At 45.7% G+C, this 23918-nt stretch overlaps 1 protein-coding gene across 1 annotated transcript in view; it reads left to right on the forward strand.

Moving 5' to 3' along the window:
- The window catches only part of cep97 (centrosomal protein 97), a gene marked incomplete at its 3' end in the record, with an annotated part of 281714 nt that extends 258218 nt beyond the window's left edge, over positions 1-23496 (forward strand). Inside the window, 4 exon segments of the mRNA XM_084314132.1 lie at positions 12187-12262; positions 22676-23392; positions 23394-23416; positions 23418-23496. Coding sequence (XP_084170258.1) covers positions 12187-12262; positions 22676-23392; positions 23394-23416; positions 23418-23496 — 895 coding nt within the window.
- Between the last annotated feature and the right edge of the window lie 422 nt (positions 23497-23918).

Raw genomic sequence — 23918 nt, forward strand, 5'->3', positions numbered from 1 at the left:
CTAATTTACCATCTTCAGATAATAAAGTACTCAACCTCTACTGTCTTTAACTATGAATGAACACAACACTAACTTACCATCTTTAGATAATAAAATACTCAACCTCTACTGTCTTTAACTATGAATGAACACAACACACTAACTCACCATCTTTATAATAAAGTACTCAACCTCTACTGTCTTTAACACTTTAATCGCCGGAAACGCCGAAACTCGTCATTGCCCGCCATGCTCATTCTGCCTAAGACGCCGTAACACGTCTTTGATATCAATATTTCAAAAATCTGTGATCGAAATCATATTTCTCCTCCGGGGACCTGAGATATACTGCTGAGCTCCACTCAACTCTCTAACGGTTCAAGAGCGCCATCTGGTGGCCGATCAGCAGATCGCCCAACAGGAAGTCATGTGGATGACATGGTGCTCGCCCATATTTCGTCCGGGCACTCGCTATCATTAGCAGGACTCCATCTTGACACAGTGAACACCGATCGGTGCAAATAACTCGACAAACAACATGATTTGGATGTATATACTATTATACAACCTGGAGATGGATCGGATATTTCGACATCCCATAATAGAAAGAATTCTATTCCACGCTCATCCCCCAACGGCGCGAGGACGGTGAGTTTCAGAGTTATTTTCTAATGTCTGCTATACTAACTGCTCTGATGATCATATGACCCACACTAGATGAATGATATAACGTTGCCCACGGAATTATAAACGACCCCCCGCCCATCCGGTCAACATCAGATCATACGTAGTAACTTCTAGAAGTACCTCCAGTTGACATTTTTGATCTGGCACCGATCGCTACCAAACTGTATTTGATCATCAATATAATGCATTTGGGGCTATAAATCAAGTTCTGGAGAAAGCTGCAGAAAACGATAAAAACATACTTATACTTTAGACCGTATTTTAGTATGAATATGTGAATGAAAAAGTATAACGTTGCTACACCCTGAACAATAGATATAGGACATTGAATGGGCCATAATAATGTCAATTTAGCAATACAATTTAAAAGGTTATAGCCCTGCAAAGAAGGGGAACTTCTCCATAGACAAATAGAGCTGGCTAGGGATGGTAAATTATGAATTTAACCATGGTGATCAAAGTGTTAACTATGAATGAACACAACACTAACTCACCATCTTTAGATAATAAAGTACTCAACCTCTACTGTCTTTAACTATGAATGAACACAACACTCTAACTTACCATCTTTAGATAATAAAGTACTCAACCTCTGCTGTCTTTAACTATGAATGAACACAACACTCTAACTCACCATCTTTAGATAATAAAGTACTCAACCTCTACTGTCTTTAACTATGAATGAACACAACACTCTAACTCACCATCTTTAGATAATAAAGTACTCAACCTCTACTGTCTTTAACTATGAATGAACACAACACTCTAACTCACCATCTTTAGATAATAAAGTACTCAACCTCTACTGTCTTTAACTATGAATGAACACAACACTCTAACTCACCATCTTTAGATAATAAAGTACTCAACCTCTACTGTCTTTAACTATGAATGAACACAACACTATTACCATCTTTAGATAATAAAGTACTCAACCTCTACTGTCTTTAACTATGAATGAACACAACACTAACTCACCATCTTCAGATAATAAAGTACTCAACCTCTACTGTCTTTAACTATGAATGAACACAACACGAACTTACCATATTTAGATAATAAAGCACTCAACCTCTGCTGTCTTTAACTATGAATGAACACAACACTCCAACTCACCATCTTTAGATAATAAAGTACTCAACCTCTGCTGTCTTTAACTATGAATGAACACAACACTCTAACCCACCATCTTTAGATAATAAAGTACTCAACCTCTACTGTCTTTAACTATGAATGAACACAACACTAACTCACCATCTTTATAATAAAGTACTCAACCTCTACTGTCTTTAACTATGAATGAACACAACACTAACTTACCATCTTTAGATAATAAAGTACTCAACCTCTACTGTCTTTAACTATGAATGAACACAACACTAACTTACCATCTTTAGATAATAAAGTACTCAACCTCTACTGTCTTTAACTATGAATGAACACAACACACTAACTCACCATCTTTAGATAATAAAGTACTCAACCATTACTGTCTTTATCTATGAATGAACACAACACACTAACTTACCATCTTTAGATAATAAAGTACTCAACCTCTACTGTCTTTAACTATGAATGAACACAACACACTAACTCACCATCTTTATAATAAAGTACTCAACCTCTACTGTCTTTAACTATGAATGAACACAACACTCTAACTTACCATCTTTAGATAATAAAGTACTCAACCTCTACTGTCTTTAACTATGAATGAACACAACACTCTAACTTACCATCTTTAGATAATAAAGTACTCAACCTCTACTGTCTTTAACTATGAATGAACACAACACTCTAACTTACCATCTTTAGATAATAAAGTACTCAACCTCTACTGTCTTTAACTATGAATGAACACAACACTCTAACTTACCATCTTTAGATAATAAAGTACTCAACCTCTACTGTCTTTAACTATGAATGAACACAACACTCTAACTTACCATCTTTAGATAATAAAGTACTCAACCTCTACTGTCTTTAACTATGAATGAACACAACACTCTAACTTACCATCTTTATAATAAAGTACTCAACCTCTACTGTCTTTAACTATGAATGAACACAACACTCCAACTTACCATCTTTACATAATTAAGGCGAGACACCCCAGGTGAATAGGCAAATATACTTTTTTTGGTTGATTTTGAGATTTTGTTATATTTTGCTTCCTAAACATATCTTCTATGAAACTAGTGACAATAAAACGTCAACAACACACATTCAGTTGTTTATTTTATTTCATTTAGCCTTATTGCATCCATAAATATATATATATATTTCTTAGTAATATATTTTTTTCTTAGTTTATATGTACATAACAAACTGGGAAAGTTTCATAGTGATATCTATTCAAATATTTTGTTGCCTATTAGGGGGTACTACACTGTACTACACTGTTACTACACTGTTTGTAGCCTGTGTGTAGTTCTGTTCAGTTCAATAACATCATTATTATTATTAGGTTGTCTATTACTAATGGTTTGATTAGGTATTGTGTTTGTAAATAGCTGTTTCGGAAAAAATTTATGGCATTTTACAATACAAAACTTTGAAGGCGTTTTCCCAAAAATGAGTTTTTATGCGTGGGTATAAATCTACCATTCCATAGCACCTACACACACCATACTTTCCACATTTCTTCCTATATATATACCCTGCATCTTTCTACAGAGGGGTTTGTTGATATATCATTCATAGCCTGATTTATAGTACATTTAGACCAAAAAACATGGCGAAAATTGATTTTCTTTTAAGGTGGACAGCATTTCCTGATTTATGGGATGATAAAAAGACATATCCACAATCCCCCTTGTACAAAGTTCACTGTGTTATGTGTCAACATAATGATTTTTTTTTTTAATCTGGCATCATCCAAAGTTGGTATTTATACCCAAACGTCATATGTAAATTAGTGCATATTTAATGAGGTAATGCCTATTTTGCATAAACATAAGATCTCAGAAAACTTGCAATACATTTTCTCTAAGTTGTTATGTACATAACAAACTAGGAAAGTTTCATAGTGATATCTATTCAAATATTTGTGCCTATTCACCCGGGCCCTATTCCCCGTACCTGGTTCAACTAAGTCGATCAAAAGTCCCATTATCCAGATTCAATTAACCTGATGTTTGAATCCAGGCTATCCCTGTTCCTCGAAGGTTGATTCAGTCTCGTTAATTCAAACCAGACTCGATACTCAGGATAATTGCACGCGGCCGCCTCAGCTGAAAAGACAGCAGGTGTCGATCGCAGAAATCCTGATTTTCTAACGGCATTGATTGATTGATTGATTTAAAACTTTATTAACATATTGCAGAATGGGTACAATACAGTATGGCTCAATAGCCTCGCAGACAAGTTAAATGCATAATCTATATGCTAATGTTGAATCCCTCATTACCCCAATGGGGCCCAATCAATCAGATTATATTTCTTTAAATGTGCCTGATGGCAGTAGGCTTAATGGAATGAATAATCGAATGAGATCTATTGCTAGCGAAAATAACTAGTTAAACTCTTTCAGAATAAGTAGATACAAACAAGCCCAAAGAGTATAATTGATACGAATTAATAGATGCTTATGAGGATATCTTTAATGTAGTGGCCTCTTCCTGGGTCCGCTTCTAGTGGCAACCGGGGAGGTGATTCGTACGCGCTCTGTTACAAAGAATGAAATCAGGAATGTCCAATCGTTGCTTTTCTTTGAATCAAATCTTAAGGTCCTTTATTTTCTATTAGTTACAAATTCTAATTCAGTTCAGTTCTTTTTCTTTCAGTTCAGTTCAGTTCAATTCAAAGTCTCTTTGCATTCTTTCAGTTCAGTTCAGTTCAGTTCAAAGTCCTATTACATTTCATTTCCATTTCATTTCATGCTGTGTGCTCGAAGAGCACGCCACCTATATTACACAGCTGGTTCTAATGATAATCAAAAACAATTCAGCTCAGCTGCAGTGTTTTGGAACACGTTGGCAGGAGCTGTCCACTCTTGCGTGGTGCTGAAAGACAAACTGCATTAGTTTTGTTGGCGAACAAGCATTGCACTTTCATTGTCAATAAAGAAAAATAAAACAAATAAGACAAAACGTTATCACCAATTAACTATGTGTGTGTATTATATTTTCCTTTATGAGTCTGAAAGAAAATGTATATTATTTATAATAATAGTTGCAACAAACTCCGGCCCGATGAACACTGTTCATCAATTAATCTCAAGGTTATACAATAACTGTATTGGCCGTCTGATCATTTTCCTTCCTGGTAACTGTATTGAGCAACTTCTAGTTTTGCCATCACGACCTGGGAATACTTCATGTATCCTACCCATTTTCCAGAGTTGTCCTGGCAACATGTGTTCATTCACCAGTACCACATCACCTTCCTTCAATGGTGTTGTTTTCTTTGTGGAGGATGCGTGAGCAGATCTCAATTCCATCAGGTATTCACTTCTCCACCGATTCCAGTATCCATTGACGAGACGTTCTCTGTATCGCCATCTCTTGTTCATGTCCTTTCGAGTTCCTTGTTGTATGTTTGACTCTTTTACAGTCTGTGGTGGTAGTGTCGTCAGTCGGTTTCCTACCAGGAAGTGAGCTGGGGTTAGAGGTGCCACCTCGCTTTCGTGGTCCACATAAGTGAGTGGTCTTGAATTGATCACTGCCTCCACTTCAGTCAGAAAGGTCTGCAGTTCCTCGAAGCTCAGAAATGCTTTTCCCACAATTCTTTTGAGGCTGGTCTTGACTGAACGCACCATACGCTCCCATATACCACCCCACCATGCAGCTCTTTCCACAATAAACTTCCAGTTTATCCGTTTTTCTGCAAAGAAGTCCTTCACTTGGTTGGATTTCATTGATTTCCATATTTCATTCAAGTCCTGTGATGCCCTTTTAAATGTCTGTGCATTGTCTGAATAAATTGTTGAGCAAATGCCTCTTCTTGCAATAAACCTTCTGAAGGCCAAAAGAAAGTTAGGTGTCGTCAAGTCTGACACTAATTCTAAGTGAACAGCTCTGGTTACTGCGCACGTGAATAAAGCAATGTAGGCCTTTTTGTGGTTAGGTCTGACGTACAACGGCCCTGCAAAGTCAACTCCAGTCACTTCAAATGGTGCAGCTTCAGTTGTCCTGTCCGTAGGTAAAGGTGCTGTTATTTCTTGACTGGCCTTGGTTGTAAACCTTTTGCAAATGAGACATCTGTTTAGAATCCGTTTAGTTGCTTGTCGTCCTCTTAGGATCCAGAAACGTTCACGTAGCTGTGTTAAGGTGTTCTGAAGTCCATTATGCATTACCTCTTCATGCGCATGTTTTATTTCCAGTTCTGTAAATACGTCATGCGTGGGTAGAATAAACGGATGCTTTTGTCCATATCTGAGGCTTGATTTTTGCAATCTACCTCCAACTCGCATTACTCCATTATCCAAGAATGGGTTTAGATCTTTAATTTTCGAGTGCTTGTGAATATCCGTTCCCTTTTGCAATTTCTTCATTTCTTGTGGGAAGGCTCTCTTTTGCGTTTCAGCAATCCAGTATAACTCTGCTGTGTTCATTTCCACTGCCGTCAGTGGCCCTTGGCGTTTACTTTTATTGCGCGAGTTATGCACAAATCGGTTTACCCATGCAGTAATTCTGAGAACTGTAGTTAGCCTACTGTAATTTTCAAGCGGAATAATTGCAGGTTCTGTTAGGTATGTTTTCGTTTCGGTCACAACATGGTACTGTTTGACAGTCTCCTCAAGGGGCTCTTGTAGGCTATGCCCGGGGGTTTCCTTTTCTATTTGACGGGGGTCCGCGTCTCTTAGCCATTGTGGTCCATTCCACCATAAGCTCTGAGTCTTTAAGTTTTCCGCGGATATTCCTCGCGTGCCTAGATCGGCTGGATTATCTTTACCAGGACAGTGTCGCCAATCTTCTGGCTCGGAAAGCTTTTGGATTTCAACTATCCTGTTCGCAACTAATGGTTTCCACTGGTTGGCGGAGCCCTTTATCCAGTGAAGTGCGATTGTTGAGTCTGTCCAAAGGTAAGCTTTTATCGGTGTGTCTCTGGTGTCCGATATATATTTACAAAGTCTCGCTCCTATTAGAGCTGCTAATAACTCCAGTCTTGGTAGCGTCACCTTCTTCAAAGGGGCTACCTTTGTTTTGGCACATATTAACGTGCAGGTGCTTTCGTCATTCCCAACCGTGCGTAAATAGCCTACGGCGCAGTTCGCGGTTTCACTGGCATCGCAGAATACGTGTAGTTGTCGCTCTGTGATTGAACTTGTGGTTCCAGTGTCGTAGGGTCTGGGAATTACCATATTCTTGACAGTTTGTAACTCTCCATACCATTCTTTCCATTTTGACTTTAAATCGGTGGGCAAGTCCTCATCCCACTCTAGGCCTCGTTCCCATGTTTCCTGGAATAGTCGCTTGGCCCTCACCGTGAATGGTGACAGGAACCCGATAGGGTCGAATAACCTGGCGGCTGTTTGCAGGACTGTCCTCTTTGTGCATTTTGTATTCTTTGATTCTCGTAGAATACTTGTCAGATCAAACATGAAATCGTCCGATGTCGTTCTCCACGTCATTCCCAGAACCTTGACTGGGGCATTCTGGTCCGATTTCGTTTCCTGTAATTTGTTCTGTAGTTCAGGTGAATTCGTTTTCCATTTACACATCTTCATTGCGGCCTTGTCCATGATTATTTTGGATTCATTATACAACTTGTATGCATCTTCTACTGTATCCGCTCCATTTATGAAATCATCCACATAAAGAGTTTCTCTTAATGCTTTTACCGTAGAGGGGTATGTTGACTCCAATCCCTCCAGATGATGTCTGATCGTTGCTGACAGCAGGAATGGGCTGGCAGTCGCGCCAAATGGAACCCTTGTCATCCTCATTATGCATTCATTATATTCGTTTTCATTCTCTGTATGAGGTGTCTTGTCTGTCCACAGGAACCTCAGTGCGTCTCGATCTGTCGGGTTTATTGAGATCTGTAGGAAGGCCTTTTCAATGTCCGACATGAAAGCAATTTTGTGTTGTCTGAATTTCAGTAGTACATTCAATAAATCAGGGTTCAAATTGGGCCCAGTTAATAGACAGTCATTAAGTGAGTCACTATTTTCATCATGTGATGATGCATCGAATACAACCCTGACTTTCATCGTTGCGCGTTTCTCCTTCACAATAGCATGATGTGGCATGTAGTACAATGGGTTACCGGTGATATTGGTTTCGACTGGTTCAATGATTTTCTTCTCCAAGTAGTCTTTGATCACATCATTGTATCTTGTGAAGAGTTTCCCATCATGTTTGAATCTTCTCATCAGACGTTGAAACCTGTTCTCTGCAATTCCGTAGTTGGATGACAGTTTCAAATTATCTGTGCGCCATGGTAGTTGCACTTCATAACGTTCTCCGTTGTGCGTAATGGTTTCTTTGAATTGTTTAAGAGCAATTTCATCATTGGCGCTCAACTTAGTTTCTAGTTCAGGGTTGATTCCCAGGGATTCTAGCTCCCAAAATAAACGTAACTGGTCAGACAGTGTTTTATTATCTACATTGACATGCATCACTCCGACGTTGGTTATAGTGCTGACGTGCATTGTAGTTACCGTTCCTTGAATGAGCCATCCGAAGTTGCTCTCGGCTGCCACTAGTCCATCTTGTAGTCTTTCAATCTTCCCAGAGACCACTTTCCAATAGTAGTCGGATCCGATTAATATTTCCACGTCTTGATTTTCCATTCCGTGGACCTTTACGTCGGCCAACAGCATTCCTTTTTCTTCCATCTCCGTGCGTAATGGCTCTCCGGGTACACTCATTAGTGACGTGCACACTTGTGGTGATTCCAGTAATTCAATTTCGATTGTTTGGCCATTTCTTACATCGGATAATTTTGCCCGTACTTTATTGCAATGCACTCGTTTTGGTTGTAGGCTGCCAAACGTGTGTAATTGTATTACCTCAGAGCCTATTACCGGTAGATTTAGTTTGCGTGACAATTCTATCCTTATAAAGCTACGTTGACTCCCACCGTCCAACAGGCATCTGGTCAATTTACTCCTGGTTGTGTTTTGGCCAACCAACCACACTGTTGCTGTTTGGAGTAAAACATTGCTATTATTGCCCGAATTATATCCGACGGTAGTATCAGTTTGTAGGTTTGTGGGTTGTTGCGCTACGCGCTGTCTTGGTTCATAAGGGCGCATATCATGGGGTTGAGCGCATACTACTTTGTGGTGTCGCCGGCCACACTTCTCGCATGAAACCTGCATTTTACAAGTTCTGGCCATATGTCCTGTCCCCAAACACACAAAACAACGTCCTTGTCTTTTAAGGAATTCTCTTCTTTGTTCGACTGTATTTTCCGTGCAGTATTTGGATATATGGTTGGCTTTGTTGCAAAATATGCAGTTCTGTGGCGCTCCCGTATATAATGCAGCAGTAGACGCTCTATAGGCTGCGGTAGGCCTATGTCTTTGCTCATAATTTTGTTTGTCAATTTGTGGGTTCAGATCAATCAAGTTTGCCGTTCTTTCTCGGCTTTCAACTTCTCTTTTCAGGAATTTCATTAGGCCATCTACTTCCAACATGTCGTCTTCCTCTCTTTGACGGCTGAACGCGAGCGTTATGCTCTCTGGCACCATTTTCATTAGGATAGGGCAGAGTAAGCTACCATACATTTCAGAGACGACTTGAAGCGCTGACAGACTTCTTACTTGTATTTCGATCTCATCATATAGTTTTCGTAGGGCGACTGTGTCGTTTGCACGTTTAACCGGGGTCAAGTTCAATAACTTATTCATATGGGCATTGATTAAAAGATCTTTTCGGCCAAATCTGTTTTCCAACATTTTAATCGCAGCATCATCATTTTCATTGGTTAATGCGAGACCCGTGATTGCGTTTGCAGCCCTTCCCGTGAGATAGGACTTTAGATAATTAAACTTGTCAGCCTTGCTGAGGTCTGGGTTTCTATGAACTGCCATGTCGTACTGGCTCCAGAACGTTTGCCATAGGCTAATTTCTCCGTTAAATTTATCAATGATCAGTCTCGGGAGTTTGACTGCAAAACCATATCCCTTGTTGGAGCACACTGATGAACGGTCATCTTCTTTTCTTCTCATAGCCTTTTTCAATTTGGTTTTACGCACACATATATCCTCTTCATATCGTTGTACACCCTGAAGTTCATCTTCAAAATCCTCTTCCTCAATTCCGTCTTCAATTTCTGTGTTCAAGGCTTTCAATGCAATTTCTTTTTCCACAAGCATGTCCAGCATTTCTTCATAATCCACATCCACATCTTCTAATGACACTCTTGTCTTCTCATCTATCACATTGAGTAATTTTGTTATCGCAGTCCTTACCACACCTCTTTTCAGAAGTAGTTTCTTTAGTTGTGTCTTGGACATCGCTGCTGTAGGCATTTCTGTACATTCCCTTGATCCTTCTTTGTCTTCAAAGCACTTCTTTTCTTTGTTCCTCCCTGGTTTCGGCACCAGCTTTTGTTACAAAGAATGAAATCAGGAATGTCCAATCGTTGCTTTTCTTTGAATCAAATCTTAAGGTCCTTTATTTTCTATTAGTTACAAATTCTAATTCAGTTCAGTTCTTTTTCTTTCAGTTCAGTTCAGTTCAATTCAAAGTCTCTTTGCATTCTTTCAGTTCAGTTCAGTTCAGTTCAAAGTCCTATTACATTTCATTTCCATTTCATTTCATGCTGTGTGCTCGAAGAGCACGCCACCTATATTACACAGCTGGTTCTAATGATAATCAAAAACAATTCAGCTCAGCTGCAGTGTTTTGGAACACGTTGGCAGGAGCTGTCCACTCTTGCGTGGTGCTGAAAGACAAACTGCATTAGTTTTGTTGGCGAACAAGCATTGCACTTTCATTGTCAATAAAGAAAAATAAAACAAATAAGACAAAACGTTATCACCAATTAACTATGTGTGTGTATTATATTTTACTTTATGAGTCTGAAAGAAAATGTATATTATTTATAATAATAGTTGCAACACGCTCCATCCAAAGAATAGTCTCCACACTTTGAGTTCCGTTATCAGATACCACAGATATCCGATTTATTTAGAAAAGATATTGTTTACATGGGAGAGGTGATCAAAGCGATCCTATTGTTCCTATAAGCGTGGTTCAATTCAAAGCGATGTTCAAAGCGTTTCTAAGACTATCCAAAGCGGCCAGAAAACTATGCTTTTCCCCCGGCTACACCCCCAGCTGATTCCCATTACTTATTTATGTTCTCAGCTGCGCCGTGGCTGGTTCACCTGTCACGTGAACCACCACAATACAACTGAGAATATTCAATTGGCTATACAGATAAACCATAACATTCCCATAAATCATATCCTTCTATTGGAAATAATAATAATAATAATAATAATAATAATAATAATAATAATAATAATAATAATAATAATAATAATAATAATAATAATAATAATAATAATCCATAACAAAAACACTCATATGGCCCTTACAGTACTGTATGCGCTCGGCTTAGGTAACATGTACTTTATATATAAATACAGTTTTCAAGGCGCGACCCCCGAAATAACGTGTCAGAGAGGCTTGGAGCCGGCTACAGTTTCACTATTAATCAGGTTTTAATCTGTTTCGGACATAATCCATATGCATTAAATTGATTAACCTTTGGTTTATACCAGTGACACATGTTCATCATCAGATAACAGTGCTTGAACAGATAAATGCATTTTCTCAAATGCATTAATGTCAACGGCTCATTCAATTTCTCAAATCCGTCAAACAGCGCATCTCATCAGACATTTTAATCCCAGTTACAATATCACAATAATGTGTGAGTGACAGTGATACAATTTAACAATCCACAGATTCAGATTCCTCGTAATTCATAATCCACAATCCACGCATAGACACTTAAATTTATGCTTGAATGAAACACAATCCGGGCGCTCCGTTAAGCAAATACATCCACAGCAGAGAATATGAAACTAATCAGAGCCAAACGCCCGATATCCCCGCGGGATTCACATTTGCAATGATCCGTTATTAAAATAACCACATGCAGTGTGTATCGCGACTCCGAGCGCCGTATCCGTATAAATATGACGTGCATTATTTAGGACAAAGTAAATCTATAGGCTGAATATGATTTATTATCAGCATTTAGGTCTATTATTTTACATTTCAAAAGCCCCCTCTAGGAAAACGAAGCACAAAAACATAATTTAGAATGGTATAATGCAGATCTACACTGTGGTAATTATTTCAGGAAGCGAGCTGGCACTTCTTTGCGAGGGTGTGGCCATAGTTCATCCAGCTAACTGAACTAAACCCTGCTCCGGAGCAGGTTCAAACTTTCTGATCTGTTACCATAGCGATTTAGAAAATCCGACGTCGGGGAACCGAAATGTCTGGCTTAACTCAAGCTATGCTGAAAATTATCCGGCTAACTCGGTCAGCCAGGTACGGGGAACAGGGCCCTGGGGTGTCTCACCTTAAGTTTGTCTTCTTGATGCAGGGTGCAGAGCAGGTACAAGGAGGAGAGGCTGCAGCGGCTGCTTCAGGAGGAGGCTGTGAAGTTCCTGTGGAAGCAGGTCAGTGATTCCATTAGAATCAGTAAAACAGTTCTCAGGCTGTTATTTCCTGCAACTTAAAGACGTAATTTCAATATTACAGCATACTAAACAAGCGATGTCAATAAGTAGTTGTAGTAGTAGTGTTGTGAAGGGCCAGATTAAACCGAATATATATATTTATTTATATATATATATTTAATTGTATTTGTATATTCTCTAATATTCCCTGATATCCCTTGTATATTCCTTGTACAATATGCATTGAATATCCATTCTAGCCTACTGAACATCCCATAATAGTCTCCATTCTACTATTGGTCGAGACCTTGGTGCCAGGCTGCCATACCCCTCAGACCCAGTTCAAACGTACCGCTCCACATGTACGAACAAGTCCTAGTTCCGCGTAGGAATCTGGCTACCGCACCACTAATGGGACTATTTGTTCATAGTGCGTATATATACTGCGCTACTAAAGTAGGACTTCCTTTTCAGTCCAGTTTCTTACCCTCCAATAGAGTCACAGACGTAAAGCCTCCCCGCGACGCCACGTGTGGGAGTAAGGCCAAGTTCGCCTACCATCGGTATTGAGACATCGTGTATATTAATATTTGAATAGTCATATTTGGCACTATATCGTCGAGTTGGACGTAGTCTATTAAGCTAATAATAGTCTGTTAATATATAGTGCTTCGTGCGGTGAGAATACTACCGTAGTCAGTACCCCATCATTTCGGGCAGAGAACTGGCTGCTTACCCAGGGTGGTTGACCCCACGTGAAGCTGCACCCGAGGAGCCCCAGAGCCGACGAGCGAGTGGACCTGTATACCGGATTATTCTACCGACGACAGCCCGCCTTCCCAGGCACGGATTATGCTTTGTATACATTGATTATTCCATGGATAAAGACCTCCGACACTGCCGTGTGTTGGAACCCCCCCCCCTGGAGAGGACGCAAGGTGAGGAGACGCTCTGCAAGACGAGGTCGCTTCACGTCTCTCCTCCGTGGACCGGATGACGCCGGCCCACAAAGAGTCCACCTGCTTTCATCTGTGGTCCAAGGATCGCCGGCGCATTGAACGGCACTACAGTGGGTTCACCTGGGATACCCTTGGCCGGACGAGGCAGCCGGATTCTACCCCCCCCCCCCTTCCTACTCCTGTCGGCTTACAAGCGACCGGATTAACCCCCCCTAGTGTGTCCAGTATATAATCATTAAAGTATCATTGCTGTTATTCCCTAAACTATTCCAGGTCGTATATGTACCACCTGCGCCTTCAGAGATTGGACATTCTCTATTGATATACCGACGAATACTCTTGCCATAAAAGTGCATACTAATTCCATTCATAAATGTGATTGATTTGATTAAGTGCTTGTTCTACACACCATCGCTGTGTAGAAATAAAGACCTATTTCTAATTCGTACATTTGTGTTGGATCCGTTTCATCTACGTGACAGTGTTCATCATAATATATTTATGCCGTGTACTGGGTGGCCGAATATTAAGTACAAAGGTAGTGGTAGTAAGTATCATATCTAGTAATACAGTCAGGGAATTGTACCCCTCAGTTAAAATTGGTCCTTCGAGCCGGAGGGTAATTAGTGTAATATTAATATAGTGTTATTAATATTGAAATGGCCTATGATGAACACTCCACGAAACGATCCTCCTAACCAACGCCCGCAGCGCGAACGACGGCTCCCTCAGTACTTAGAGGCCTACGCTGTCAGTCAACAACCTAGTCTTCTACTAACAGTAAACGCGGTAAAACTAGAAAGTAAAAGTATGTCTAACCCCAACGCCCAGACTACCCCGACCATAGAGGCCCCTACGGGCTCTAATGTAACTGACCAAGTTCACGGTGGGGACCAGTGGGAACCAGACATGACTTCACACCCCGCCAGTACTGAAGAAGTAGTCCCCGATGAGTCCCGGGAGGAATACAACGCTACCGAGAGAGAACTCGGCACGGAAGAAGACGGGGAGAGCACCGTGGAGATAGAGCTCCAAGGCTCCGCAAGGAGTACCCCGAGGGAAGGCTCCCCTATACAACCGCCTTCTCCCAGCGAGGCAGAGAGGACCCTACAGCAGGCCTTCCTCATCAGCCTGAACGCCGCTGCTGAACGCGACCGAATGCAGATCCAGCAGCGAAGCGAACACGAGCAGATACGTCTAGAAATAAGACGCATTCAGAATGTGGCCCGAGAACGAGCCGGTGCTCAACGGGACGCAGCACGCGACAGACAGCAGTCGCAACTAATAGAACAGCTGATCAGACGGACAACACCCTCTCCCTCCGCCAGAGGCTCCAGGAACTCGTCTAGACACACCTCCAGGGCGGCATCCCCTAGCCGAGTAAACAACCCTGAACTTGACCAACAGACGAGGTCTATACCCCCCACAGACCACCTCCCCCCACCGGTCCAAGCGAGACCTAGCAACCGGGAAGGAGCAGCATATCCTGTGGAGAGGCTAAACCAGAGACTACAAGCACTGGATGACCATGAAGACGAAGAGGAAGAGGAGGAGAACCACGCCCGAAGACAGCACAGTACTCTACCGGACCAGGAGGTCCGGTACAGCCCAGGCTATACTCCCGCGGAGCTGCGCTACAGACCCCCGACTATACACGGGTGAGCACGACGCACGACCCGCACCGAAGAACAGCACCTGGACAAGCGGGCCATGGTACACTGCCGGTACCAGCCCATACCAAGGAGTGGGAGGAGACTCGCCTAGGAGGCCTCTCCCCCAACGCTCGCCGATGTATCCACAGTCAGCGTCATACATTGGCACGCCTATGGTACCCGACTTCACCCAAGAGAACCGGGCCCAGTATACAGAACTCCGCATGTGTCTGGAGACCATGTTGGTGGATGTATTGGATGAACGCCACAAATACGCCATCCTACTGAAGCACTTAAAGGTACCCCGCGCACATAATATAGCGCTCGCCTACGCGACTTCCACCACCCCATACACAGCAGCGCTGGTAGCATTGGACCAGAGGTATGGGCGCATATGGGATTACGTGATCCAGGAGATCCGACACATCGACCGCTTACCCCCAGCAATAGACAATCGAGCACTGGACGACCTGTCCATCAGAGTGCAGTCCCTGGTAGGGATGTTGGGAGCGCAAAGAGAGAAGGGGAGGCATGAACTTTACGCCAACTCAAATGTGGAAAGGATTCTGGAGAAGCTGCCGCCCGCTCGTCAGGAGCGCTTTAGGCGGCAGAGGGACCACAGAGACCCGAATGGCCCCGAACCGAACCTCCTCGATCTAGCAGACTTCCTGGCGAGAGAAGTCAGCAGCCTACGGCTAGATACATTCGGACGGAGCACCCCTGGCTCCAGAGAAGGAACCAGACGACTAAATGATGGAAGAAGATCGGTGACTGTGATGCACCAATCGGAGTCAGTACCGAGCAGCAGGAGCCACAGTACCCCCTCCAGAACGGAGAAGTGGAAGATAGTGTGCCCCTACTGTGAGAAAGAACACTGGCTAGCGCAATGTGACTCCTTCCCCAAGCTGAACGCGGAGGAAGCAGGTCAATGGATAAAGTCCAACAAGCGCTGTTTTCGCTGTGCGCGCTCACACATGGCAGCCGAATGCCGCTTAAAGAAAAGGTGCACCAAGTGCGATGGAGCCCATCTGGACATACTTCACGACAGTAACAGACGGCGCCCTTCACCCGCACCATCCAGCCGCAAAGCGAGCGTCATGTACATCGATCCCGCCAGCAGCAGTGGAGCCCGAGTACTCCTAAAAGTAGTGCGTGTGACACTAAGCTACCAGAATAAAGTCCTGGACACTTACGCCGTCCTCGATGACGGGTCAGAGAAGACCCTGCTGCTCGCCTCCGCTGCGGCCCAGCTAGGGCTGCGGGGAAGCGAAACCCAAATGACAATTCGGACAATAAGACGAGATTTGAAGACTATAAAGGGCGAGAATGTCTCATTCTCTATCGCAGCAAACGGCCAGCCTGAGCGACGGTACCAGATTACAGACGCTTTCACCAGCCAAGAAATAGGACTGTCGCGGTACACATACCCCGTCGCCAAGCTGATGGAGAAATATGTACATCTGCGCAAGTTACCGATCCCGCTCATAGACAATGCTATGCCGACCCTGTTGATAGGCTCCGACCATGCAGACCTCATTGTCCCGATAGACCGGGTTCATACCGGACCCCGAGGCTGTCCTGCAGCAGTCGAGACCCGTTTGGGATGGACTCTCCAAGGCCCGCTCGCCAAATCTCTCAACCGAAGTACAGCCACCAGATGTCTCCACTCCCGAGTCACAGCGGGAGAAACCGCACTCCTGCAACACGTAGAGCGGCTATGGACCTTGGAACAAATGCCCTTTAAGAACGGAAAGAAAGACATTCGCTCTAAAGATGACATTTACGCCATTCACCTCCTCGAGACAGGGACCAAGAGAGTCCCGGTCAACGGCGTGTCGAGATACGCCACGCCACTCCTGCGGTGAGAAGGAATGCCTACTTTCCACGCCAAGACAGACGCCACAGAACGGTACCTGCTGAACACGGAGCGGCGCTTAGCCAAGAACTCCGCCCAAGAGAGTGTATACCGCGCTGAGATTGAGAAGCTCATCACAGCGGGACACGTCACAAAGATGGACATTAAAGAGGCTGACCAGACCACTGAATCGTGGTACGTGCCTCACCACAAGGTCCATCACAACGGTAAAGACCGCATAGTATTTAACTGCAGCTACCAGATCGGATCCCAAAATCTGAATAAAGAGTTACTGCCCGGTCCCACACTCGGCCCCTCCCTACTCGGCGTTCTACTCCGCTTCCGCCAGGAAAAGGTGGCCATCAGCGGGGACATTAAAGGAATGTTCCTGCAGGTGAGATTAGTAGAGGCGGACAAGCCCCTGTTACGGTTCCTATGGAGAGAGAAGCCAGGAGATGAGCACCCAGCCATCTACCAATGGGAAGTCCTCCCCTTCGGAACGACGTGCAGCCCCTGCTGTGCTACATTTGCACTACAGAAACATGTAGCAGAGGACCCAGCAGCGGACGAAGAGGTCCGACACAGCGTAAAGAACAGCTTCTACGTAGACAACTGTCTACAAAGCCTTTCAACCCAAGAAGAAGCCGAGGCTCTCCTGATTAAACTCCGCGCCTCATTGATCAAAGGCGGCTTTGATCTCAGGCAGTGGGCCAGCAGCGATCCGCAAGTACTGCGCAGCCTCTCCTCCGAGGACAAGGCAGCCAGCAGCGAGACCTGGATGGCTACAATCCCGGGAGAAGCCCAGGAGATGACCCTGGGATTGGTGTGGCGATTCAAAACAGATTCGCTTCACTACAGACACAAGCCCCTGACTACGGAGCAGGGAAGGCCGGCGGCGGCGCCGACCACCAGACGGAGTGTGTACACAACACTCGCCCGACAATATGACCCGCTAGGATGTATTCTACCGTACACCACCAGGGCAAAAATGATTGTACGAGCATTGTGGGACAAGGACCAGGGCTGGGACGACCCCATTCCCGCACACCTTGCATCCACCTGGAGAGAGTGGGAGATGGAGCTCCACTCACTCCCAGGCGTTAATATGCGCCGAAGCTACTTCCCACCCACGGTGAGGCCAGAGACATGTAAAATGGACTTACACGTCTTCAGTGACGCCTCAGAGGTCGCATACGGATCAGTAGCCTACTTGCGGGCCCAAGACCAGGGGGGAGAGATCTACACAGCATTTGTCCTCGCCCGCTCGAGAATAGCCCCACGCAAGCAACAATCTATCCCACGTCTAGAGCTCTGCGCAGCCCTAGCCGGAGCGCACCTAGCCACGCTCATCCAACGTGAGCTCACCATACCGGTGTCTAGAACAATCCTGTGGTCAGATTCCACGACGGTACTCGCCTGGATCAAATCGGACTCATGCAAGTACAAAGTCTTCGTGGGAGTCAGAGTCACCGAGATTCAAGACTTAACCGAAGAGTTAACCGGAGAAACAGAGTGGCGCTACGTTGATACAAAACAGAACCCAGCTGACGTCATCACCCGGGGGATGCCCCTGGATGACCTCACCCGTCGCAATGTCTACAGTGACGGCCCCGCATTCCTAAGACTCCCGGAAGGACAGTGGCCCATGCCTATCCCGAGGGAAGCAAGTCCAGAGGAGGTGGAAAATAAGAAGTCTGTGTTCTGTGGATTGAGCACCGTAGCCTCCACCGACCCTAACATAAACGATTGCACGTCCATAGAGAGTGCACAACAAAGAACATTCCTGCGGTACCACCCGGAGTGCAAGTCCCCCGCTGATATGTCAGCAGCTAACTACGAGGAAGCAGAATTGCTTCTACTGCAGCGAGCCCAGAGAGACTCGTTCCCCGATGAATTGGCCTGTCTACAGGGAGGAAAGCCCGTCCCATCCGACAGCAGATTAATTCATCTGGCCCCCGAGAGCGACGCTCATACCCTCATCAGAGTGGGTGGTCGCCTACGCAGAGCCCCCAATCTACCGGATGACATTAAATACCCGATCGTATTGAACAGCCGACACAAGGTCACAGAGCTGATTATAAAGAAATACGATGAGGATGTACATCACGCAGGAGCAGAAAGAGTCTTCGCGGAAATCAGACGTCGTTACTGGATCCTACAAGGAAGAGAGGCGGTACGACGCTTCCAGCGAACATGTCTAGACTGCCGCAAGTGGCGCGCGCAGCCCAGCATACCAAGGATGGCTGACCTTCCTTCATGTCGCCTCCGAATCGGTGACAAGCCATTCCACCCAACGGGTATGGACTGCTTTGGCCCGCTGCACATAAAGAAAGGAAGAGGAACCGAGAAGCGGTGGGGTATTGTATTCAAATGCATGACCACCAGAGCGATACACATCGAGCTTCTCCCGACCATGAGCACAGACTCATTCCTTATGGCCTTCCGTAGATTCACATCACGGAAAGGAAGACCGTCTACCCTATTGTCCGATCATGGGACAAACTTCAAAGGCGGCGAAAGAGAGCTGAGAGAGAGCTTCCAAGCTATGGGCCCAGAACTTAAGACCCACCTCGCTCCAGCACAGGTTGATTTCCAATTCAACCCCCCAAACGCACCCCACTTCGGTGGTACTTGGGAACGAGAAGTGCGCTCCATAAAGACAGCCCTGTACGCAGTACTTGGGGCCCAGACTGTGGCGGAAGAAGTCCTAATGACAGTCCTCACGGAGATTGAGGGAGTACTTAACTCGAAGCCCCTCGGATATGTCTCCAGTGATGTGGCGGATATCGACCCAGTTACCCCCAACACACTCCTGATGGGGCGGCTAGATCCTGCATTACCACAGACAATGTACCGGCCTGAAGAAGCGAACGGCCGACGAATGTGGAGGTACAGCCAAGTATTAGCCGACAAGTTTTGGAACAGTTTCCTACTGCACTACCTACCGTCTCTACAGACCCGCCAGAAGTGGGTAAAGGAGAGAGACAATTTGACAGAAGGAACAGTCGTCATGATTATTGATCAATCACTGCCCAGAGCTATGTGGCCGGCCGGCCGCGTAAGCAAAGTGATCACCGGTGCCGACGGCAAGGTCCGAGCAGCTGAAGTGCTCGTCCAGGGTCGCACTTACACCCGTCCCGTGGCGAGGCTCATAGAACTGCCTCGACTCCCAGACACAATCGATGATGACCATGACCCTACAACCCTATGACTTTGTGAAGTTGACTGACCCCTACAGCAAACCCTTATGTGTAAATAGACAACGCGATTAATCTGTCTCTGTTTAACTGATTAGGTCTGGGACCAATCAGGGGGTGGCTGTTGTGAAGGGCCAGATTAAACCGAATATATATATTTATTTATATATATATATTTAATTGTATTTGTATATTCTCTAATATTCCCTGATATCCCTTGTATATTCCTTGTACAATATGCATTGAATATCCATTCTAGCCTACTGAACATCCCATAATAGTCTCCATTCTACTATTGGTCGAGACCTTGGTGCCAGGCTGCCATACCCCTCAGACCCAGTTCAAACGTACCGCTCCACATGTACGAACAAGTCCTAGTTCCGCGTAGGAATCTGGCTACCGCACCACTAATGGGACTATTTGTTCATAGTGCGTATATATACTGCGCTACTAAAGTAGGACTTCCTTTTCAGTCCAGTTTCTTACCCTCCAATAGAGTCACAGACGTAAAGCCTCCCCGCGACGCCACGTGTGGGAGTAAGGCCAAGTTCGCCTACCATCGGTATTGAGACATCGTGTATATTAATATTTGAATAGTCATATTTGGCACTATATCGTCGAGTTGGACGTAGTCTATTAAACTAATAATAGTCTGTTAATATATAGTGCTTCGTGCGGTGAGAATACTACCGTAGTCAGTACCCCATCATTTCGGGCAGAGAACTGGCTGCTTACCCAGGGTGGTTGACCCCACGTGAAGCTGCACCCGAGGAGCCCCAGAGCCGAGGAGCGAGTGGACCTGTATACCGGATTATTCTACCGACGACAGCCCGCCTTCCCAGGCACGGATTATGCTTTGTATACATTGATTATTCCATGGATAAAGACCCCCGACACTGCCGTGTGTTGGAACCCCCCCCCCCTGGAGAGGACGCAAGGTGAGGAGACGCTCTGCAAGACGAGGTCGCTTCACGTCTCTCCTCCGTGGACCGGATGACGCCGGCCCACAAAGAGTCCACCTGCTTTCATCTGTGGTCCAAGGATCGCCGGCGCATTGAACGGCACTACAGTGGGTTCACCTGGGATACCCTTGGCCGGACGAGGCAGCCGGATTCTACCCCCCCCCCCCTTCCTACTCCTGTCGGCTTACAAGCGACCGGATTAACCCCCCCTAGTGTGTCCAGTATATAATCATTAAAGTATCATTGCTGTTATTCCCTAAACTATTCCAGGTCGTATATGTACCACCTGCGCCTTCAGAGATTGGACATTCTCTATTGATATACCGACGAATACTCTTGCCATAAAAGTGCATACTAATTCCATTCATAAATGTGATTGATTTGATTAAGTGCTTGTTCTACACACCATCGCTGTGTAGAAATAAAGACCTATTTCTAATTCGTACATTTGTGTTGGATCCGTTTCATCTACGTGACAGTGTTCATCATAATATATTTATGCCGTGTACTGGGTGGCCGAATATTAAGTACAAAGGTAGTGGTAGTAAGTATCATATCTAGTAATACAGTCAGGGAATTGTACCCCTCAGTTACAAGTAGAGTGTTAATACTATTACATGTACTAAACTGTAGCACCAGAAACGGCTGTACTACAGTAAAGAAAGGGAAGCAAGAAGTCTTTATTGTGTCATGCAGCTCAATCAACATGAGGAGAGAGCAGTCTACAGGGTGGTCACATGAGGAGAGAGCAGTCTACAGGGTGGTCACATGAGGAGAGAGCAGTCTACAGGGTGGTCACATGAGGAGAGAGCAGTCTACAGGGTGGTCACATGAGGAGAGAGCAGTCTACAGGGTGGTCACATGAGGAGAGAGCAGTCTACAGGGTGGTCACATGAGGAGAGAGCAGTCTACAGGGTGGTCACATGAGGAGAGAGCAGTCTACAGGGTGGTCACATGAGGAGAGAGCAGTCTACAGGGTCACATGAGGAGAGAGCAGTCTACAGGGTGGTCACATGAGGAGAGAGCAGTCTACAGGGTGGTCACATGAGAGAGCAGTCTACAGGGTCACATGAGGAGAGAGCAGTCTACAGGGTGGTCACATGAGGAGAGAGCAGTCTACAGGGTCACATGAGGAGAGAGCAGTCTACAGGGTCACATGAGGAGAGAGCAGTCTACAGGGTGGTCACATGAGGAGAGAGCAGTCTACAGGGTGGTCACATGAGAGAGCAGTCTACAGGGTGGTCACATGAGGAGAGAGCAGTCTACAGGGTCACATGAGGAGAGAGCAGTCTACAGGGTCACATGAGGAGAGAGCAGTCTACAGGGTCACATGAGGAGAGAGCAGTCTACAGGGTCACATGAGGAGAGAGCAGTCTACAGGGTGGTCACATGAGGAGAGAGCAGTCTACAGGGTCACATGAGGAGAGAGCAGTCTACAGGGTGGTCACATGAGGAGAGAGCAGTCTACAGGGTGGTCACATGAGGAGAGAGCAGTCTACAGGGTCACATAAGGAGAGAGCAGTCTACAGGGTGGTCACATGAGGAGAGAGCAGTCTACAGGGTCACATGAGGAGAGAGCAGTCTGTTGAGATGTTACCTTCATGTGTCTCCTCTCTCTCTCTCTCTCTCTCACACCTCACTGTCTCCTCTCTCTCTCTCTCTCTCTCCTCTCTCTCTCTCTCTCTCTCTCTCTCTCTCTCTCTCTCTCTCTCTCTCTCTCTCTCTCTCTCTCTCTCTCTCCTCTCTCTCTCTCTCTCTCTCTCTCTCTCTCTCTCTCTCTCTCCGCAGCTCCAGAACATGCAGCAGTGGCAGCAGTCTGTGGAGCAGCAGCTAGCCGGTGCTCCTCACACTCTGACCCCTGAACACCCTCCTGCTCCTCACACTCTGACCCCTGAACACCCTCCTGCTCCTCACACTCTGACCCCTGAACACCCTCCTGCTCCTCACACTCTGACCCCTGAACACCCTCCTGCTCCTCACACTCTGACCCCTGAACACCCTCCTGCTCCTCACACTCTGACCCCTGAACACCCTCCTGCTCCTCACACTCTGACCCCTGAACACCCTCCTGCTCCTCACACTCTGACCCCTGAACACCCTCCTGCTCCTCACACTCTGACCCCTGAACACCCTCCTGCTCCTCACACTCTGACCCCTGAACACCCTCCCGCCCTTCAGCTAGCCCCGCCACCCTGCGCAGACCCCTCCTTCCTCCAGCTAGCCCCGCCCGCTGCCAGCAGTACGGCAGAGCCACCCTGCGCAGACCTCTCCTTCCCGGACTCCGGCTTCCATTCCACCAGTGAAGCGTGGGCCATGCAGGAGGACGGCTTCCTGAGCGCTCGGACTAGTGACTCTCTGGAGACGGTGCGAGCGGTGACCCCGGTGACCCCGATGACCCCGGTGCACAGCGGGAACAGTCCAGGCTGTAGCCTGCTGGAGCAGTACCTGTCCTCCGTCCAGCAGAGGGAGCAGGAGGCCGAGGAGGGCACGGCCAGCGATGAAACGGAGGACCCCTCAACCCCCCTCGCAACAGAACGGCACAGCCCGACTCGTCCCCCCAGAACGGGATGAAGGCGGTGGGACAGGAAACCTCGGCCGATATAGTCTGACTAGTTGAGACGCGTGATTACATATGCACGCCGCATTTCTCGGAGACGCTCTCTGATTGGCCGACGGCAGTTTCTACACTGGTTAAGCTTAGGCACTCTTTCGAAGTTGGTTAAGGTTAGAGTTTGACTTAGAGCATGGCGATAGAACGCCAGGTAGTTTGCAGGCTGTTTGACGAGGAAATGGGCAAAGACACAGCTCGTCACGGTTTGGGCAAACGCGTCACTCAGTGACCAATCGGAGAGCGTCAGTCAGTGCCAATCAGAGAGCGTCTCCGAGAAATGCGGCGTGCATATGTAATCACGCAGTTGAGACGCTTCATAAGCCATGTGTAAATGATCTGTAAACGATGTCTGAAAACTGGGCTTTCAGGCTAGCAGTAGCTTCCGCTGAATGTAATTGTTGTTTTTCATACTCCTCTCTC

This window comes from Notolepis coatsorum, assembly GCF_963971535.1.
Source record: "Notolepis coatsorum genome assembly, chromosome: 5".
NCBI classification, from domain to species: Eukaryota; Metazoa; Chordata; class Actinopteri; order Aulopiformes; family Paralepididae; genus Notolepis; species Notolepis coatsorum.